We start from the raw sequence: 19,117 nt of genomic DNA, 5'->3' as shown, positions 1-19,117 counted from the left end.
CCGCCTGGTGTCACGTCTCTTCCGGGTTTCGCTTTTCAACTCTGTGACGTAAGTACGTTCGTCCTCCCATCAGGTGGCGTATGATAACAATAAACAACCCTGGAACAGGAGCTACGCACCGACCGGACTTGTCGTTGGTGTTTTAAGACAAACGTGCCGCGAATATGGACCGAAACGACGACACCGTGTCGGAGTAACGCCTCGGGAAGTAACGTGGGAGTCTCGTCGGTCCTGACACGGAGGATTTTCGCGTTTTTATGTCGAGCCAGGGGGAGAACCGGAGTTACGGTCTACCCCTTCCGTAGCCCCCCCCCCCCCCCTCTGGCTAGCTGCGGCGGATTCCTCGTTCACGCAGACTTTGTCTCGGTCTGTTATGCAGTTTCCGGAGAACTGTAGTCGCACTCGTTCTCCTCTCTCTCCCCTCTCTCTCCGGCCCCATGTCTCGCTGGCTCTTCCCCTGGTCGGGCTCGATCAAGAAGCGGGCCTGTCGGTACCTCTTGCAGCACTATCTCGGCCACTTTCTGCTGGAGCGCCTGAGTCTGGACCAGCTGGGCTTGGACCTGTATAACGGGAGTGGCGTTATCAAAGAGATCAACCTGGATGTCTGGGTGAGTTTGTGTCAACATCACCGTGCGTGTGTGTGTGTGTGTGTGTGTGTGTTTGTCGAACTCGTGCACTCTGGAGTGTTTCGCAACTGTACCCGATTTCCAACAACAATCTCCGACGTCATGCTCTGACTGGGCCGAGCTCGCATTTCTTCCAGGAACTGCGTGTATCAGCCGACAAGATTAACTGCGTCTCTTAAGTGTCCTAATATTCAGAAACCCGTACTGTAAAGCCCTTTCTTTAAGCATGATTAAAAATGTTAATGTCATTTGTTTCTCTTTTTTTTGGGGGGGGGGGTGGTCTTGCTGGGCTGGCCTGTCTTTGCTCCAGGCCGTCAACGAGCTGCTGGAGTCCCTCGGTGCTCCTCTGGAGATGGTGGATGGCTTTGTGAGCACCATAGCGGTGACCATTCCCTGGCAGGCTCTCCTGACTGATCACTGCACCTTGGAGGTGTCCGGTCTGCAGATCACATGTCGACCCAAGTACCGCACCAGTGAGTTCAGTGAAAAACAGAATCTCACCGCAGGATGGGTGAGGGCGGCTCTCCAGAGCCACCCCTGCTTTTTGGGGGGGCTGTGGTTTAAATGTGTTTTTAGTATAATGTCTAGTTCCTTCCTTTTTATTACTGTTTTCACCTATCGCTGATCCAGGTCATGGTAATCTGAACGTGAACCTGTGACCACAGGCGCATGGTACAATTTGATGTTTTTATGTTAAGTTTTTGTGATTAATTTTTGCATTAAACAGCCAGCCAATAAATCATTTACATAATAACTCTTGAGCTCTATCGATCACTCGGTCCCGTGTGTTTTTTTTTTTGCTTGTACTCAGGTGGGGGTTGTGATTCCCAAGGCTGGTCATCAAGCATGACCTCCAGCATACAGCTGGCTCAGGAGTGCCTGAAGGACCCCCCGGAGGCGTCTGAGGAGCCGCCTGCCCCACTGGAGGGACTTGAAATGTTTGCACAAACCATTGAGACTGGTGAGGCAAAGCTTTCGTGTGTGTCTGCCCCAAATAAAGAGCGTCAGCACCGAGGTATAATTAGAGCTTTAATGATGCTCTAATTAATATTGGTTTTATTTTTATTTGTATTGCGAAAATTGTACTGTTAAATGTCGATGATTTATGTACTAAGGACTTTCAACGGAAACAAGACCACAAGGGCTTTTTTGAAATGCAAACAGGATGTTTGACTTTATTGGTACTGTAATACATGCTACTGTGTGACTGTACTTGTACGCTAACATTCTATCTAATAAATATATTCATCATCATCATCATGAGCTCCCTGACAGTGCTGGTTGGAATGTATCGCTCAATGGGAAAATCCATTCTGAGAACACAGCTAAGAAGATTTTGTTTGAAAGCGTGGTGCTAATGAGCCCGTGCATGTCTCTCATGTTTCCTTCCAGTCCTTCGTCGTATTAAAGTCACCTTCATAGACACTATCGTTCGAATCGAGCACCAGCCCCTCAACCTGGAAACGGGCGTTGCCTTAGAGGTGCACATCAAACGGTAAGTCCAATAAATGAGCTGTGACGAAGAGAAGGCTATCATTTTCCAGCAAGAGACCTTCTGAATATTTTTTCTTTCGTTCTGTATGCAGTGTATATACAGTATGTATTCTGTTTGTCGTTTTCTGCAGGGTATGCATACTGCTGTGAATTCGTTTCAGTTCACTTTAATACACTTAAGTCTTGGAATTGTTTCAATGTTCAAAATGTCTGATTGTAATCATTTCATGGGCCGAGTTGGAAGACAACTTCAACTCAACCCAACGCTGGTGGATTTTTATGAATTAAAGTTCACTTACTTACATTATACGCATTTCCTCGTAGGTATTTTTTTACTTTATAATGAAGTGCATTCATGCTTTCTGGAAATGGATAATCTGTTTGTCACCAGTAATATTGCAACTCTTAAACATCAGCACTTAACTTACAGTCTGGGGGGGAAGCGGATGAAAGTTGGAAGCCAAGCGTTAGAATTTAACTTCTCTCAGCTCGCCAGTGGCCGAACGGCCCTGAGATGTCAAAAGCTTTTGAGTCCTTTTAGTGCTTTGTGGTCTACGGGTAGTATTCACTAAATAAGCTGTGCTAAATGTCGTTGTCCTTATCATACTTTTTTTTTTCTTCTTCTCGTGTGTACCAGGCCTGATTTCCGTAGTGGTGCTCATGTTTGTGTGTGATTGTTTGCACGGTCTTCCTCCAGGCTGGAATACTTTGACGAGGCAGTGCGAGAACCAGCCAGTCAGACTGCGGTGCCTGTTGACATCCACCAACCTCCTGCCTTCCTGCACAAGATCCTCCAGCTGAGTGCCGTTCGGTTGCTCTATGACAAAACCGGCACCGCACAGGTGATGGATTTTTGTTTTTTATACATTATGTTATCATTTTTACATTCAGAATTTGGTTCATTATGAATACAGTTTTCTTCCTCACCAGTTAGTTGGCGTTGGGCCTGCACGGTTATGCAACCTTATAGACAAAATCTAACAAAGTCATTATTATTGCTGAAAATGCTTGCACAACATTCTGCAATGCAACATGAGCAATCCAGGAGGATTTGGATTAAAGGGGTTTATAATTTATTTAGTTAAATCTGAAGCTCTTCCTGCTATTCAGATCATCGGTTTCTTAATCCTGAGGTCTATCCAAGAAGAAGCCGTCTATCATGCTGCAGTTGCATGATAATATGTAAAGTACAGTAATGCATTTTCTTTTATAGAAAATATAAGCTTATTTAGCACAATCTGACTGACCTCAACTATGCAGAATATTCTACTTAAATTTGCAAATTTAGCAGCTTACAGGTATTGCTAAATTTTAGAAACCTGACCATTAAATTTATCAATGGTACCAAACATCAAGGAAGTTGATGAGCTCAAATATCTTGCCTCCAATGTTGTTGCTAGTGGAAAGGATGCTCATGAAGTGTTTCTTCAATGCCGTCAATATCTCTCTCTTTAGGGCCTGTGTTGAAAATATTCTGTTATTCCTTCATTATTCATGCTTCAGGAAAATATAACTACAAGGCTGTTTGAATGGAATGTAAAATAAAATACTCCTCATATAGTAAGTACACCAGCAGCAACCTGGCCTGCCTGCTATACAATGATTGTAGCACATCAAAGAGCATCTTTGCTGTTTGTGACATGATCCACAGCGACACAGGAAGAATTATGAGCAGCACAAGATGCAGCAAAGATTTACATTTTCATTGCATTTTAAATATAATCTAATTCAAGGGTCATATCTATGTTGATCTTCTTGCTGTATGGAAGCTCATCTTTACATAAATATCTGGGTGAAAATCAGTGGATGTTAAAAAATTATTAATGTATTAATAATATATTTCTGTAAGACAGACTGGACGGAAACGAGATCAATGGACAAAGCCTATGAAATCGCCATTATTTGTACCGGTAAGTCCATATGCTCATAGATATCACCTTGTGTCTTAGGGTCCTCCTATGGAGCAACACACAGAATCAGCCACAACAAGTGAAGGAGAAAAAGAGGAGGAGGATGAAGAAGAAGATGACGATGACGAGGAAGAGGAAGAGGAGGGGGAAGAAGAAGAAGAAGAAGAAGTAGCAAGCCCACAGACATCCCCTCCCTGTGCTCCTTCTCAGCCAATCCTCATAGGAAGCTGCTCCGGTTTTATCGAGACCACTGTCAAGATCAAACAGAACGATATGCTACCTGGACCAAAGGTCAGTGTGTGTGTGTGTGTGTGTGTGTGTGTGTGTGTGTGTGTGTGTGTGTGTGTGTGTGTGTACAGTAGGAGGTACATTCCAGTGTCAGCCTGTGATTTACGATGCACATTTGTCCCATTTTGACTTTGGTCTTCAGTTTGAATTGGATGGGAAGGTGGGCTGTGTCCACATGCTGCTATCTCCGGATCAAGTCACACACCTGACAGACCTGCTGGCAGCCGTCTGCATCTACACTGGTACATCCAACGATGCCACTTCCACAGAGTTCCATGCCACCTTCACACCTGCGGGTTCAGCATGTCTTTTACCTTTCAAAGCTCCACATTCTACTCTTGAGTTTTATGACCGTTGTAGGCTATTGTTTATTATGCATCATTTAATATGTATCATGTATTATTTCATATATTGTAAGGGTTGTGCTCTGTGAAACAACTCATGTGCTTTTATGATAAATCTATTATTGCTTGTCTTTATCTTCAGTCGGAATATAACCAAATCATAGGCTTTCATAAAACAAACCCACAAATACACTACTTGTTGATTGTTTAAGTACCAGAAGATAGCGGACACAAAACAGATGCGTGTGTTATGTCTTCTCTAAGCTGGTAATTAATCCCACACTCTCCCCCCAGCCTACCTATTCCACTCTTACATGCATTCTTCAAGCCATTTCTCTGTCCTCTCTCCCCCAGAGCCAGAGACTAAGTGTGGCGGAGTACACGGTCGACCATTAGACTCAGATGACCTGCGTTTGATTGAAGAGGACCTCAGTAAGCAGCTGGGCTCCAGTCCAAGAGATGGCGAGTGGGATGCCGAGCCAACTATGGAGCCCTACATCACTGGCCTGGAGAATGGAGGTACACAAAGCAGCAAAGGTCCAACTGAGATGCAGCGTAACCTCAGGAGGCCTGTAACTGTGAGCCACTAATTTTAAAGGGTTTCCCTGTTAAATAAAATGTGCACCGCCATTATTCAGGAAATGCTACAGGAGATCTGTTTTGGATATATATGAAATACAAATATTTGATTTTGGCTCTTTATTCTATAACAAAACTGGATTATCTAGAGGTGTGGAAATAAACTGCTGTGTGTGTGTGTGTGTGTGGGCGTGCCTGCAGACATGTTTTACTCAATGGGACCTGCTGGGATGACCAGTAGCGTGGCGTCAGCGCGCTCTGGCAGCGAGCTGTCTGACAGTGACATGGAGTCCTCTACACACAGTCTAACCAGCTTCACACAGCCTGCAGCACTCTCCTCACAGGTACAACCTCCGTGTGTGTGTTAGCTGTTTTAAAGGGTTTGGTAGATGATGGCCGAATGTAGAGCAACTTTTGCGTATTCTTTTTTTATTATTATTATCTCTACCAGCCTGTATAAGCTTAAATTAAAAAAACTTTAATATTGGTATAATTTTGTATAGTGCAGAAAACACTCTTGGTATTTTTAGTGTTTTATTTGATAGGATATTTATTACACACGTAAATATAAATTAGTACAAGATATGGAATTATGTGTACTTTTTCTTTCTTCACTTCGATAAACACAAAACTACAATTTATTAATGTACTGCTCAAATTGTTTGTGAATCCAATTTGAACCATGAATTTAAATGTCTCTTTCAGGGTCTGGTGAACTGTCCCAGGAGATATCCTGTAGCAGGATGCCTGTCCAGTCTGCCCCAGTCAAGCAGCTGGACTCGAGGTAAGATCGCTGTAGGACAGTGCGAAGGGTTGGTATCTGCATTTTAGGTTATCTGTTGGTACAAAATATTAACTATTGGAACGTCTTTAAATATATATGAACTCAGTATTAATTTTACTCTGATTTTAATGGATTGATTTGAACATAAGTGCACCTAAAATGTGTTTGCGTGTACAGTCCCCCCCCCCCCCAGGTGAATTAAGAAGTGAGTAAAACAATCGAACATTCATCCTGTTCTTGTAGGTTGCTCCCGCAGCAGTCAGCCAGAGCAGCTGAGGCCAGATACTCTGTTACGACTGACCCTTGGTGGGCTCACCCTAACCCTATTGCAAGAGGACCCGCCCTCTCGGCCTGACGGCACCTCGTCATTGGCTCAGGCATCTCGGGTGTTCTTTCGCGAGCTGGCCTTCTTCAAGGACAGCATGTTCAGTGAAAGAGACTTCCACCATCTGAGAACTGGCTTTGCCAAGGCTTGCCCGTACTCCCACCTCAGGTAGAAAAGCGCAGATCCTCAGCTAAGAACGTTAATCAATATTTAATCACCAATGTTGGGTGATTGGATAGTTCCTCGTTTCACAAAACGTAGTGAAATGAAGGTGCACGGGCCTTTTTTAAATCTTATGAATCCCGTTCTTAAAAAGATGCTGCTCAGCAAACAAACAACTTATAAAACTTGAAGAATGAAATATTCCATATTACAAATGTGGTTTGTTTTGTTTTTTTGTTTCTGCTTTTTCATTTTCCACTCCCACTCTTTACTGTCATCAATGCACATATATTATAAATATACATGCATTTTCCCACCTAAGAGTTCATGTCTATTTTTCCTTGTCCTGTCCTCCAGAGTGACAGGAGCAGCAGTACAAGTTTCCTGTGAGATGAGGAGCGGAAGACGCCACAGTCGATCCATGTCCTCTGACCTGTCCTTCAGCAGGCTGGAGTTGCTCGAGTGCCTCTGGGACGATGGAAATCCTGAGTACAGCGAGGTACAAAGAGTCTTAGTCCGTCTGTGTAGCAACGACTCTGGTTGGGTTTACACTCTTAAGTTTGACGCTTAACACATCTTTGTTTGTTTGTTTTTTTAGCCATTATATACATATATATCACTGTGTATCATTTGCACTGTTCATAGTAGCAATAAGACGTGATCAGGCCATTATAAGGACTATCATCCCATTTTTCTTGCTGTATTTTTTTAGGTGCTTCAGTTCCAGAATGCCGGTATGTTCACAGTTGGATCTGCCGCCAAACCATGTGCCCAACTACACTACGGCCTTACTGAGAAACATCTACGTAAAGTATGCATCTCAAAAATAATTTAATTTTCAGTTTGTTTTTCTGAATTGTCCTGCATATCAATGTGTTTGTGTGTGTGTGTGTGTGTTGACAGGGTAAACAGCGGTTGGTACGGAGGGAAACTCTAGTGCGTGTGGAGTTGGCGGAGCTCAGCACTGAACTGGACCTGGACATCCTGGGTCGGCTGAAGAACCTGCAGAAAGCCTTCAGCCACTGTCCCACTCACACGGCTGGACCTGGGCTCTCAGAGGTGGAACCACACACACATTCATTCCCTGGCAGAGCCTCAGAATTTGAGGTTTTTCACCTCATATTTTAGCAGTCATTCAAACTTTTGTATTTGTTTTATATATTGCCTAAATGTTAAAAGCACAAACTGTGTTTCGTGTTTTAGTGCCTTGATGTTTCCACATGATCTTAACCGAGCAGCAAAAACACAATCTATCATGTTGGCTTTAATATTCCTGTTTGGTTGTCAACAGCACACTGTAAAAAACCAAAACTATTTTTGGAAATAGCTTGAGGAAATAATAATGTTGGATTAAGTTTCTCAGTGGCAGAAGGTAGCTGTCTAAGAGTCAGTACGTCGCAGGAAAGTTTATTAATTAAAAAGATATTGAACATTTCTTATTTTATTTCCTTGCAGACTCAGACCTGTGAGCTGCACTCCTCCTTCACCCTCCTCTCCCCCCACGCCATACTCAGGCTTCGCTTCCCCGTGCCTGACATGCGGCCCCTCCCAAAACGTCGACCTCTGACGCAGAGGGCAGTGCGGCAGGAGACGTTGGTGCTGGAGCTCACGGAGCTGGTCCTGAAGCACCAGGAGGCCCCGGACCTCCAGAGAGAGCAGACGTACCCGGGACAGCCTTGGACTCCATGCCTCACTCAGCTGCTGGAGGCCTCCTTCACAGATCTGCATGGTGGGAAAGCGTTAGTCGGCGTGTTTTAGTATAATAATGAAAAGAATAACTGAGGATGGACACGCAGTATACTGACCAGTAAACATTACTCAAGAGTATCCACTATATTGTAGTGAATGTACCCTTGTTTTTTAGTAGTTTTTTTTCTTTTCTTGTAGTATATGTAGCTAAAGTAAACATTTTTAATGTGAGGTGTATGTGCCACTAGGGTCTTACGAGGGCTGGGAGGGCGGCTCTTTCCCCTGTATCCGGGTGAAGAAGAACCACAACTCTTTACCCAGGTTAGTTGGTCATGAGAATGGTTAGAAGTTAGCACCTCGCTGCACAGATTCACTCTAAGAGAAGAGGTCCTGCTGTTTAAATGGACTCATTTCTTCAAAGAAGATATAATATAGTCGCATTGTGCTCTATAACAAGAGTAACATCACTTACTTCCTGTTTGTGAGCAGGATATCGGTGCGTGTGCGTGGAGGCGGGGCTCAGGACCCAGCAGCAGGTCTGGGTGGGGTGAACTTGGGCCTCATCAAGGACCTTGGGGCCGCCTTCTTTGAAAGTCATTGTGAATTCGGCGATAAAAGCAGCTCTCCGTTCTCCTCCAACCGCACCATGTTTGAAACTGAGGAGGTATGAAACGAAATATGCTATATTTATCAGACTCCTTACCGTGCAGATCAATCTCCCTCAATTCTTCCTTCAACTTCGTTTCAGATGGTGATTCCTGCCGACCCAGAGGAGATGAATCAGTTCCAGGCGCAGTGTGTTTCTCAGTGTCAGTGTGCTGTGGACATCAGCCTGCCACTGGCCTACATCCTCCTGCCCAGCAAGCAAGCCTTCCAAAGCATCTATAACAGGTGCGTCAGCATGACGGCTGTGCACTGGGCTAACCGTATCCAGGGACCCTAAAGATCCTTCTTCTGAATCATAACTACAAGATTTGAAATCGGACGAAAGTATGGCTAGTTGTTTTTGTGCTGCAAGCTCACTCTAGATAAACGTCATACAGGGTCAAGTGCATTTGATCTGCCTTTTAACATCTTGTATATTTCTTCTCATGATGTTCATGATCTTGGGTAGAACGGTTTATATTATATATCGATCGGAAGTTACGTTTTCATGCTTGGTTCCGTTTTCGGTCTTCTTATTATTTTTAATTCCTGCATCAGAAGTAACTTCAATTTTCCTCACCCGCAAATAAGGATCAATAACGATCTGTTGATGTGGGAGCCCCCTCCCCCCTCGGCCAACAGCTCCAACCACAGCCGCCTTTCCCACGACAAGTTTCAGCTGTGCAAGTCGGCCTTTAGACTGGGTGAGTTGGTTTCTTCAATGAAAAACATGTACCGGTAGCTCCATTGGATATAACAGCACCTGTCTTTCCAAAGAATTACTTCATTAATCAAGCAGTTTGTTTGTGTTGTATTTGGATAAAGATATTTGTTTATTTGTCCGTCACAGACTCTGATTCAGAAGAGGAAGAGTCCCCGTTCTACTTGGCCAATGACTCAGCCGGAAGGACTCACCAGTCGGCTTCCAACCACAACCTCAGCCTCCTCTCCCTCACTGTGCTCATCAACAAAGGTCGCATCCGAGCCAGAACAGACAGGAAGGTGAGCCCCGCAGCTTCACCCACAGCCGCAGGAGACCCTGTGTTCACAGACGTCAGCGTAATGCACCTACAGCCGTAATCTCCACAGCTGGAGATTCAGCATATCAACTATTCTGTTTCTCAAATCACTCAATCATATTCTATTCTTGATTTTAATTATCACAGTCTCCTTTTTATTTTTGTAAACTAGTTAATGTTATTAAAATTGTCTTTTTTCTTAGTTATTAGAAATCCACAGTAGATGTGAGAAGTATAGTTTTGTCCTTTTCACCTTTTTCTTTTTATCTCATAACTTTTGTGTTTCTTAGCTGTTTCCATTTCATCTTATTGCTTTAGGAGGACCAGAGTCATGGGGAAATTGTGCTTGACCTAGAAGGGGGGAAGATATTCAGCGTTGCACAGCACCGCAACGATCCCAATCTTAATTTCCTGTGCCTGGAGAGCAAACAAGTGGAGCTCTACCATCGAGGTGCTCATTGTCATGTTGTTGGAAAATGCTTACTTGTGACAAAATTGATAATTAACTGTTTTTAATTTTAATTATTATTATTGGTGTTATATTTTAACATTATTATCACCAACACAGCTGTGGTGAAATACAGCCCCATCCCACAGCGACTAGAGATGCCCGACTTCACTCCCCCAAAGCACCTGGACCCCACCATCTACCCAACTGAAGTGGGCGTGAGCTGTGTGGGCGGCAGGGAGGGGGAGCTACAGATGTTGTCCACAGCTATCAAAATCACACTGGACCCACAAAGGAGTGTTAAGGTATGTCCTCCTCACCCGGTTCTGTATTTGGTACAAGTTTGAAATGAAATCATTTTTGTTTCTCCTCGTAGGAGTTCTTGGTTGCCCTTCAACTTCAAGGCGCCACGATGCGACATTACATGACGCAGACCAGCCAAAGCTGGCATGAGCAGGTGAGAGGCACTATAACGTATTCGAAAGCCTTCGAAAGGAGAAATCCAAAATGTTTCCCTGCAAGTTTCAGGTATTGAGAATTGTGTAACACAATAGAATTTTGAAACATTTCAGGGCATTAAAAGTCACGTCGTTTGAGGGGACCTTCAATATGTGTCTGTTTATTACAGTTGGTCGACTTCCTGGATGTCATTGATGATCCCATTCTGGGATACACCGCCCCTGCTGTCATCACCGTCCTCCACACACACCTCGCTACCTGTGCGGTCGATTACAGGTATACCTGGAACACGTGCTAAAATGATGATCTACATAAGTTTGTCTTTTTTTTTGCCACCCTCATCTTGTACTTGCCCTTTCTGCTCTGTTGCAGACCTTTGTATTTGCCACTGAGAGTGTTGTTCACAGCAGAGTCCTTCTCTCTGTCCAGTAATATCATTGTAGACACCGCCACCTTCCATCTCCGGTAAAGTCACTATTTAAGATGGAGCTTTTCCCTTTTCAAAAGGTTAAATTATTGCAGCGCTGGTATTGCATTTCTTTGAATAATAATCAGCACAGCAAATATTTGGAGATATTGAACTCGGCATGACATTAAACAGACTTTTTTTGTTTGTCTTGACTTTTCATTGGCTGATCAGGTTCATCCTGGATGACTCGGCTCTCTACCTCTCTGATAAATGTGAGACTGACTCTGTGGACCTGAGGAAAGGTGAGAAGAATGAAACGCTGTGTCTACTTCCAGGATAGCTGTTGAACTCATCATCAGTCTCTGCCTTCCTCTCTCTCCGTACTGACCCGCATAGGTGACATGTGCTTGCACTTGGCGCAGGTTAATTTAACCGAACTTGATAATTGATACCGATACCAACAAAACCTCTAATTCAAAGAGTTAATTGAAGAATTGCATTTTTGGTTTATCTATTAGTGCCTTTAACTCTGGGTGAAGCTTTGGAGAGCTGGGAAACATTTCGATCTTTCTTATTGAGTTGTGATACGCAGTCCTTGTGAAGTAAATAAGAGTCTGTGTCCGAATGTGACGTCCGCCCATTGAAGTCTTCCGTGTGTCTTTGCGTCACACAGACTATGTGTGTGTTCTGGACATTGACTTACTGGAACTCGCGATCACCACTTGGAAAGGCAGCAATATGGGCAAGCTGGTGAGTGCTCACCATCGATCGTACATACCCGTCTTCCACTCAGTGGCCACAAAGACGACTGAAGCTGCCAGAGAAACATGTCAGCACAAAAACAGGGCTTTGTAATTTAGCTCACCACAAAACAATCAGAGCCGCTGTGTTTATAGATACTTGTGTCACCATAATGACATTTCAGGATAATAATAGCTCCAGACAACAGTTTAAAACCAGGATTACTCTTCAGTCGGGCACAGAAACAAAACCGTCACACGCAATAGTCAACATGTCATCACTCACTTTTAGCCAATTGAGAACGAGGTGCTCAAAGGTGAAAATAAATTTGGCTATGCTTTGTAGGTCCATCTTTATTTCCATCCCTTTTACCTTTACGTCAGGTTCGTTCTCAGTTTAAGATTCTTTTTAATGAATTTGAAATAGTGAAAACCTGCCAAATTGCTGTGTCGACACTTTAAATGTACGATCTATTGATTATCAGTGGCATAATTCCACCAGGCTTTCTCGAACACATGGAAAACAAATGAAATGGATGAATGAGTCTTCTCTGTCATCAATTCTAGCAATCTGCCTGTTGTTCCTTCCTCCGAATCCTCCCTGTTCTCCAGTCTCAGCCTCTCTTCGAGCTCCGTTGCTCCAACAACGTTGTCCACGTCCATACTTGTGCTGACTCCTGTGCTGCCCTGGTCAATATGCTGCAGTACCTGGTCTCCCAGGGTGACCTGCACCCGCCACCGAGACACACCTCGCCTACAGAAATCGCTGGCCAGAAGTTACCAGTAAGATCGGTGTTTTCAGTGTAGAGGTAGAACAATGGTGCAAAGTAAACCAAATGGTTTGATCTTGTGTTCGCTGGATGATGAATGCTATGATGCAGCAGTTCAGAGAGGAACAGAAGAATGCTATTGATTTCTGACATCTGTGTCGACGCAGATGTCAGAAAGCCCTGCGTCTGTGCTGCCCTGCCCTCCGGCCGAGACCGCCGAGATCAACCAGTATGACCTGGCGGATGCTTTAATCGACACAGAGAAGAGCCACGGAGAAGAGAGTGTCGATCCAGGTACTGCAGAGTTTCCATTTGTTGCTGTTTTTATTTACTGTAATCATCTATGTCTCTACCAGAAGCTGAGTCCGATGATTCTTATGTCCCTATTCCCAATGAAATATTGCATCCAGAAGCATTCATACAAACACACACCCACATACACACCGATGGCCGCTAACACGCGTGCACCTCCACGCCGACTCCTCTCCTGAAGCCTTGTGGTGTTTTCTCTGCTTTTATCCAGATTCGCCTTCCAGGCCGAGAGGCTCGCCCGTCTCCGTCTACCTGTTCCCCGGCGAAGCCTCGAAGCGCAAGCCCTCTCTGCTGCTGGGCGAGGACTCGGAGCTCGACGGGCTGGTCACGACAGCAATGGAGGCCCAGGCAGACACGATGTCGAATGAAGGCTCCGAGGGCTCCACTGACAACGACGACTTTTGCATCTTGGAGGCACCTGGCATGGGAATTCCTGTGAGTCCTTGATTTTTCTGTTTTGCCTTCTGCTTTCTCACTGTGGGCTCTAATTGGCTGACACCATGACCCCTTGGGATTTGTTACAGCCCAAGGATGGGGAACCTGTGGTGACGGTGCTGACCCAGGGGCCCATCAGGGTGAAGGACAGTCACTTCTCCAGGCCACGGGGGAGTTCAGACCTGCTGCGAGCCCCCAGCTGCTTCCCGGTGCCGCAGAGCAGGGTGGTGCTGCGAGAGATCTCTGTGGTCTGGCATCTCTATGGAGGCAAAGACTTTGGCAGCAGACCCATGTCTATTCATGCCCATACAAATAGGTGACACACACACACACACACACTCAGGGTTTACTGTTTCACATCACCAAGTCTTAAAATGTGTTTGCTTTTTATATTCTGATGCTTTAGCAGATATTTGAGGAGGTCATGCTGAATAACTTCATACAGTAAATCTAATTGTATAAACAATACCGCTACGCTCTGTAAGGGAGGCCAGACCTGATGTGATCATTTTTAGTTTTCTCTTCCTCTCCTGTCCTTTGTGCTCATCTTCCTCCCCTCTTGACAGAGGCCGTTCACGCCCCGCTGGTGTCCGTGCGTCACCGTCTCGCTCGGCCCCTTCCTCGCGTCCCCAGAATTCCTGGCGCTGGGCTGGAGGCAGCGGACGCCAGCACGCACTGCTAATGGAAATCCAGCTCACCAAAGTATTTATGCAGTATTTGTGCATGCTGACTCGAGATGGAACTGGGGCTAGATATTATTTAATACAATTAGTGTTCTAACTTAGGCATTTATGTTTTTAATGGAGAAAAATAATTATGCTACTTCTGTGTTTTTTCCTTTCATCTATTTAATCTCAGTCGTAAATGTTCATTGGAATGGAAAATATGTTTATAATGTAACTTTGAGCACAACATGCTTCTTTGAGAGATCAATACCACGCTCTTAAGTAAATGTCAGTATCTTTGGACAGAGACACGCTTCCTGTTTCCCACTGTTTCAGTCATAAAGAGAAGTAAATCTAATTCCACATAGGCAAAGATTTATGAGTGCCATTGACCTTCTCATCTCATTCCTGGCCAGGAAGTAAATAACTTTCCCAAAAACTCAAACTACTACACTAAACTTATTTTGGAACTGTACCCCCCCCGACTCTCCATTTGTATTTGCTTCAAAAGTAAATCTGTAGCTTGAGCAATACTGAAACGCATTTTATTTTTTTATTTTTGCACCAATATCTCCTCTTGTTTTGTGTTCCAGGTGTCCTTCCAGCATGAGTCCTACCCTGTGGCAGTGGCGGGGCAGGATGGGGAGGGGTCGGCGGCCACTGGGGTTGGGTCGGGACCCGTTATTGAGCAGCCCCTCTCCAGGCAGGTGTTTATCGTCCAGGAGCTCGAGGTTCGAGACCGACTGGCCTCCTCACAAATAAATAAATTCCTCTACCTCTACACCAGCGAGAGCATGCCCCGCCGAGCCCACTCCAACATGGTGAGGCGGCAGAAAAGAGGAGGGGGCGGGGCTGATGAGTATGTCATGTATGTGCTAATGATTGTGTGTTTGCTTTTGAAGTTGACCATGAAGGCCCTGCAGGTTTGTCCAGAGTCGGGCCTCGGCGGTCCAGAGTGCTGCCTGCGGGTCAGCCTGCTACCGCTACGGCTTAACATCGACCAGGTACCTCACACTGTCAAGGCCAAACACCAACACTTTGTTTAAGCCAGCCTCGCGTTATCAGACATCCGTTAAATGTGTTCAGGCGATCAATCGTTCAGCCTGGAATCAGTTTGCTGCTGTAGTCCATGTCTAACCAATCTAATTTCATATTTCCCTGTCTGCTGTCCAGGATGCACTATTTTTCTTGAAGGACTTTTTCAGTAATCTAGCTTCCTTTGTTAATCCGTATCTTCCTGTGGAATCTGCAACTGAAGGTGAGCTACTTCTACCAATATTTTTGTGTATATCGCGATTAATTTTCATTCCTAATCTCGTATATCCACTACGCAATGACAATAAAAAACTTTCTATTCTATTCTTCAGCATGTTTACTATATTATTGTATTTCTATATTTATTTTTCTTATAACCCAGTGAAGGCAGAGCCGTGCCAAAAGGCGTCTGAGGAAGCCGAGTCAGCTGCTGGTCTGGGACCCGACCTCACAGCCTCTGTGGAAACTACGTACAGTGAGCAGAGCTCCTCCTCTGCTTGCTCCACCTCCTCTTCTGAGCAGCCAATCTACTTCCGGTGTGAAAACAATAAATCACCGTCCAGTCCCTTCTAACATTATACAGAATAAAGGCTTATAGCAGAAAACGTTTTGTTTTGTTTTCAGGGAGTTTCGTTTCACCTCTGAAGTGCCTATCTGGCTGGACTACCATGGCAAACACGTCGTGATCGAACAGGTCAGACCGATCCTTCAGTCGGCTCATTTGTTACTCACACGCACACCAGAAGCTTGAAATAAATGTCTAGGGCTTTGTTGCATTTGTAGATTGTCCAGGCTAACTGCACTTCCGGCTGTTCACAGGGAACATTTGCGGGAATTCTGATCGGTCTGGCCCAGTTAAACTGTTCCGAGTTGAAGCTGAAGAGGCTCTGCTGCAGACACGGGTAGAAAATCTCACCTCCGTATCAACAAGCAATCTCGTTGTTGCATTGAAATGCATTTGTGTCATCTCAGAGTCTCTTTTTTTTTTTTTTTTACATTTTCATCATTCAGTGGAATCTCAATATCTAAGAGGTAAACCAGACCAATCAAAGTTTAATATTTAGATTTAAGTTTTTCTTTTTCACCACGTTTTAGTCTCCTCGGTGTGGACAAAGTGATCCAGTACGCCATCACGGAGTGGTTGACAGATATCAGGAAGAATCAGCTGCCAGGCCTTCTGGGAGGTGTTGGCCCCATGCACTCTGTCGTCCAGCTATGTACGTTCTGCACCAAACGCTGTTGTGTATCAGATTAATACATAAATGTTCTTAAACTCACTTCATCTTTTGACTTGTTCTTTTCTCACCTCTTTTGCATCTGCGTGTTTCTCCAGTCCATGGAGTGAGGGATCTGTTCTGGTTGCCTATCGAACAGTACAGGAAGGATGGGCGCATTATTCGAGGTCTCCAGCGGGGGGCAGCATCCTTCGGCACCTCCACAGCGTCAGCGGCTCTGGAGCTCAGCAACAGGCTTGTGCAGGCCATACAGGTAGGTCGTCGGTTTGGACTCCAAGTATGTAGCAAATGAATTTTTGTTTTTTCCCTTTCTACGCGTATTAATAAGACTCAGGAATTGGATTCCTTGTAAGTGCTTTGTTGTATTTCTATTTCTCTGTCAGGCCACGGCAGAGACGGTGTACGACATCCTGTCTCCAACTCCCCCCTTGACCCGCCTGGCCATCGCTGAAGGCCGGGCCCCTTCCAGCCGGCCTCGCAGAGCCGCTCAGCCTGCAGACCTCCGAGAAGGAGTAGCAAAGGCCTACGACACGGTCAGAGAGGTGCGTTTCCAAATTCATCATCAATTGTTTATCTCTCTCATTTCTCTAAGTAGCTGTATTACTCTGATTCTGACATTTATTATTAATCATTGGACACTTGCCTCGCCCTCTTTTTTTTAGGCAGCCTGGTTTCTTTTGTGCGTGTTAATAGTGTGAAACACGTTTTGACTCTCTTCTCTCCAGGGAGTGATCGACACAGCGCAGACCTTGTGTGATGTAGCATCCCGTGGCCACGAACAGAAGGGTCTACCTGGTGCTGTGGGTGGCGTTCTGCGGCAGATCCCCCCCACTGTGGTCCGGCCTTTAATAGTGGCCTCTGAAGCCACCTCAAATCTACTTGGCGGCATGCGGAACCAGATCAAGCCAGACGCCCGGAAGGAGGATTTCCTGAAGTGGCGCATTGAGGATAGCCAAGAGTGATGCTTCTTTCTTTTTTTTGTCTGTGTGAGAAAGAAAATGTGTGTGTGTGTGAGGGAGAGAGAGAGAGAGAGAGAAAGAGGATGAGTTGAGAGTCTCAGCTCAGGGAGCAAATGTGTTCTTGCCTGTGTGTGTGCACGGTGTAATGAGAAGCAGTGTGCACGCCAATGCAAAAACAAAGCAGCACTTGACAACCACTGCTGTCACTGACATCCAGTTTTTACACGGTTTTATCATAAATGGACTAAATAAGATTTAATTGTTCTGTTTCAAAGCTTTCTCATATCATCCCCTTAGAGATACACTCATCTGCATATTGTCCTTCCTGTCTGTCATCGCTCTCAGCTGGCTCAGTTTACAGTCTGTCCAAGGCCGAGTGAGATTCTCACCATCAGGGTTACCGTGTTCATGGACACGGGCTGCCGACCCTGCACGGAGCTGCTTGGAGGACTGCTTGTGTTCTAGTTTAAAATAAGGATTTCGCTTTCTTCTGGCATTTATGGAAAGGAGAAGTCGTTTAATCGTAGCGAATGCTGGTCAATTGTGAAGCCAACTAACATTTGGTGAGTATTTCATAAGCTTTGGGAGTAGGTGAGGTTATACCAGAAATCCATGCTTGCTTACTAATCATGAGACGAGAGCAGCGTTTCTATTTATGTGAGTAAAGAGACATTTGGTCGACTTGTCCAGAGACACAAATAGGGATGTTTAACACATCTAACACGGGCCTGACTCGATGGATAACAAGACGACTCAAAACTCTCCGCAGCTTCACAGGGTTGGATTCCATTTTTCTGTAACTCGTAGGAAAACCATCTGGATGTCAGTCAGTGGTTCAACCTGCAGCTCGTTTAGGCCTCTGCTTTCCACAGAACGTGGACGACCGGGATCCGACATAACCTTCCGTCTGCAGAATAGTTTTGCCCACTTATCTAGTTGCCTTCCTGTATTTTTTTTTATATTTTGTTTTTATTTGTGTTTTGTTTAAACAAGTATTGTCTTACTCTTACAAAAACAAGAGTTGAGAGGATGTGACTCTGGATGACTATGGAGAATGAAAAATTGGGAGGACAAATGTTTAAAATCTTTATCTTTGTTTAGCAAGTGTGTGTGTGTGTGTGTGTATGATGCATGTATGTGAGACTTGACAAGTTGATGATTGTTACATCTCGTGTGTAATTACTGTTTACTATATCAAACTGTATGACTGACATGTATAATAAAAAGACTATAAAAAATTGATACAAAAAATAAAAAATTAGATCATTAAAAACTGAACACTGTCTTTTGCCTGATGTATTTGGCTTATCAATAATTATTTTATTAGAGTGATTGTCATTAAAATACAACCCAAAATATTTATCCAAATAGTTTTCAGTGCCGCTAAATTTATGTAAACATTCAAAAGGTTACTAAAACAAATGTGTTCTCAGTGGAAAAGCTAAACCTAAAATCCAATTACCATATTCCAAAATGTGAAAGGGTAGCACATCCCAGATTTCTCAAATTTGATTTACATCAAGACAAAGCTATGTACATTTTTTAATGGCCAGCCTACAATATTGAAAGTCTTTTTTTTTTTTTCTGAAAAATAACTACCTGACAGACCCTGATGAAACTTGGTGGAAAAGCTGGGAATGTAGCAAGTAAACATAAGACATTATTATTCTGCCTCTTTTTGTCAAATGTGTACATTTAAACTACTTTATGGGTTACAATGAATCAAATGAGTCAATAAACAGTAGAATTGCAGAAACAGTTGGGGAACCAATGACAGGAGGATCA

General features: G+C 44.4%; 1 protein-coding gene across 1 annotated transcript; it reads left to right on the top strand.

The window, feature by feature from the left end:
- Nucleotides 1-105: 105 nt before the first annotated feature.
- LOC137914742 (autophagy-related protein 2 homolog A-like) lies at nucleotides 106-18,610 on the top strand. The gene is made up of 43 exons (XM_068758238.1): nucleotides 106-608; nucleotides 937-1,099; nucleotides 1,438-1,587; nucleotides 2,019-2,121; nucleotides 2,818-2,962; nucleotides 4,070-4,321; nucleotides 4,461-4,560; nucleotides 5,017-5,181; nucleotides 5,443-5,585; nucleotides 5,693-5,695; nucleotides 5,947-6,025; nucleotides 6,269-6,518; nucleotides 6,870-7,011; nucleotides 7,225-7,323; nucleotides 7,416-7,571; nucleotides 7,968-8,241; nucleotides 8,450-8,522; nucleotides 8,691-8,865; nucleotides 8,950-9,092; nucleotides 9,438-9,550; nucleotides 9,697-9,848; nucleotides 10,184-10,316; nucleotides 10,434-10,618; nucleotides 10,690-10,770; nucleotides 10,942-11,048; nucleotides 11,145-11,237; nucleotides 11,413-11,483; nucleotides 11,855-11,931; nucleotides 12,534-12,704; nucleotides 12,859-12,985; nucleotides 13,215-13,438; nucleotides 13,528-13,754; nucleotides 14,005-14,140; nucleotides 14,697-14,924; nucleotides 15,006-15,107; nucleotides 15,277-15,361; nucleotides 15,521-15,674; nucleotides 15,763-15,832; nucleotides 15,958-16,040; nucleotides 16,234-16,355; nucleotides 16,472-16,626; nucleotides 16,757-16,915; nucleotides 17,099-18,610. Exons 1-43 carry the CDS (start codon nucleotides 438-440, stop codon nucleotides 17,333-17,335), a joined length of 6,078 nt encoding a protein of 2,025 aa, XP_068614339.1. The 5' UTR covers nucleotides 106-437; the 3' UTR covers nucleotides 17,336-18,610.
- The last annotated feature ends 507 nt before the right edge of the window (nucleotides 18,611-19,117 follow it).

The sequence above is a fragment of the Brachionichthys hirsutus genome, unplaced genomic scaffold (genome assembly GCF_040956055.1).
Source record: "Brachionichthys hirsutus isolate HB-005 unplaced genomic scaffold, CSIRO-AGI_Bhir_v1 contig_1470, whole genome shotgun sequence".
NCBI classification, from domain to species: Eukaryota; Metazoa; Chordata; class Actinopteri; order Lophiiformes; family Brachionichthyidae; genus Brachionichthys; species Brachionichthys hirsutus.
The sequence above is the reverse complement of the archived record's forward strand: the minus strand, read 5'-3'. Positions and strand labels throughout refer to the sequence as shown.

Coding starts and splice junctions, on each gene's coding strand:
- LOC137914742 (XM_068758238.1), top strand. CDS start 438: ATGTCTCGCTGGCTCTTCCCCTGGTCGGGCTCGATCAAGAAGCGGGCC. Junction 9,849..10,183: donor GAGCCAGAACAGACAGGAAG/GTGAGCCCCGCA, acceptor TTATTGCTTTAG/GAGGACCAGAGTCATGGGGA. Junction 12,705..12,858: donor TCGCTGGCCAGAAGTTACCA/GTAAGATCGGTG, acceptor GTGTCGACGCAG/ATGTCAGAAAGCCCTGCGTC.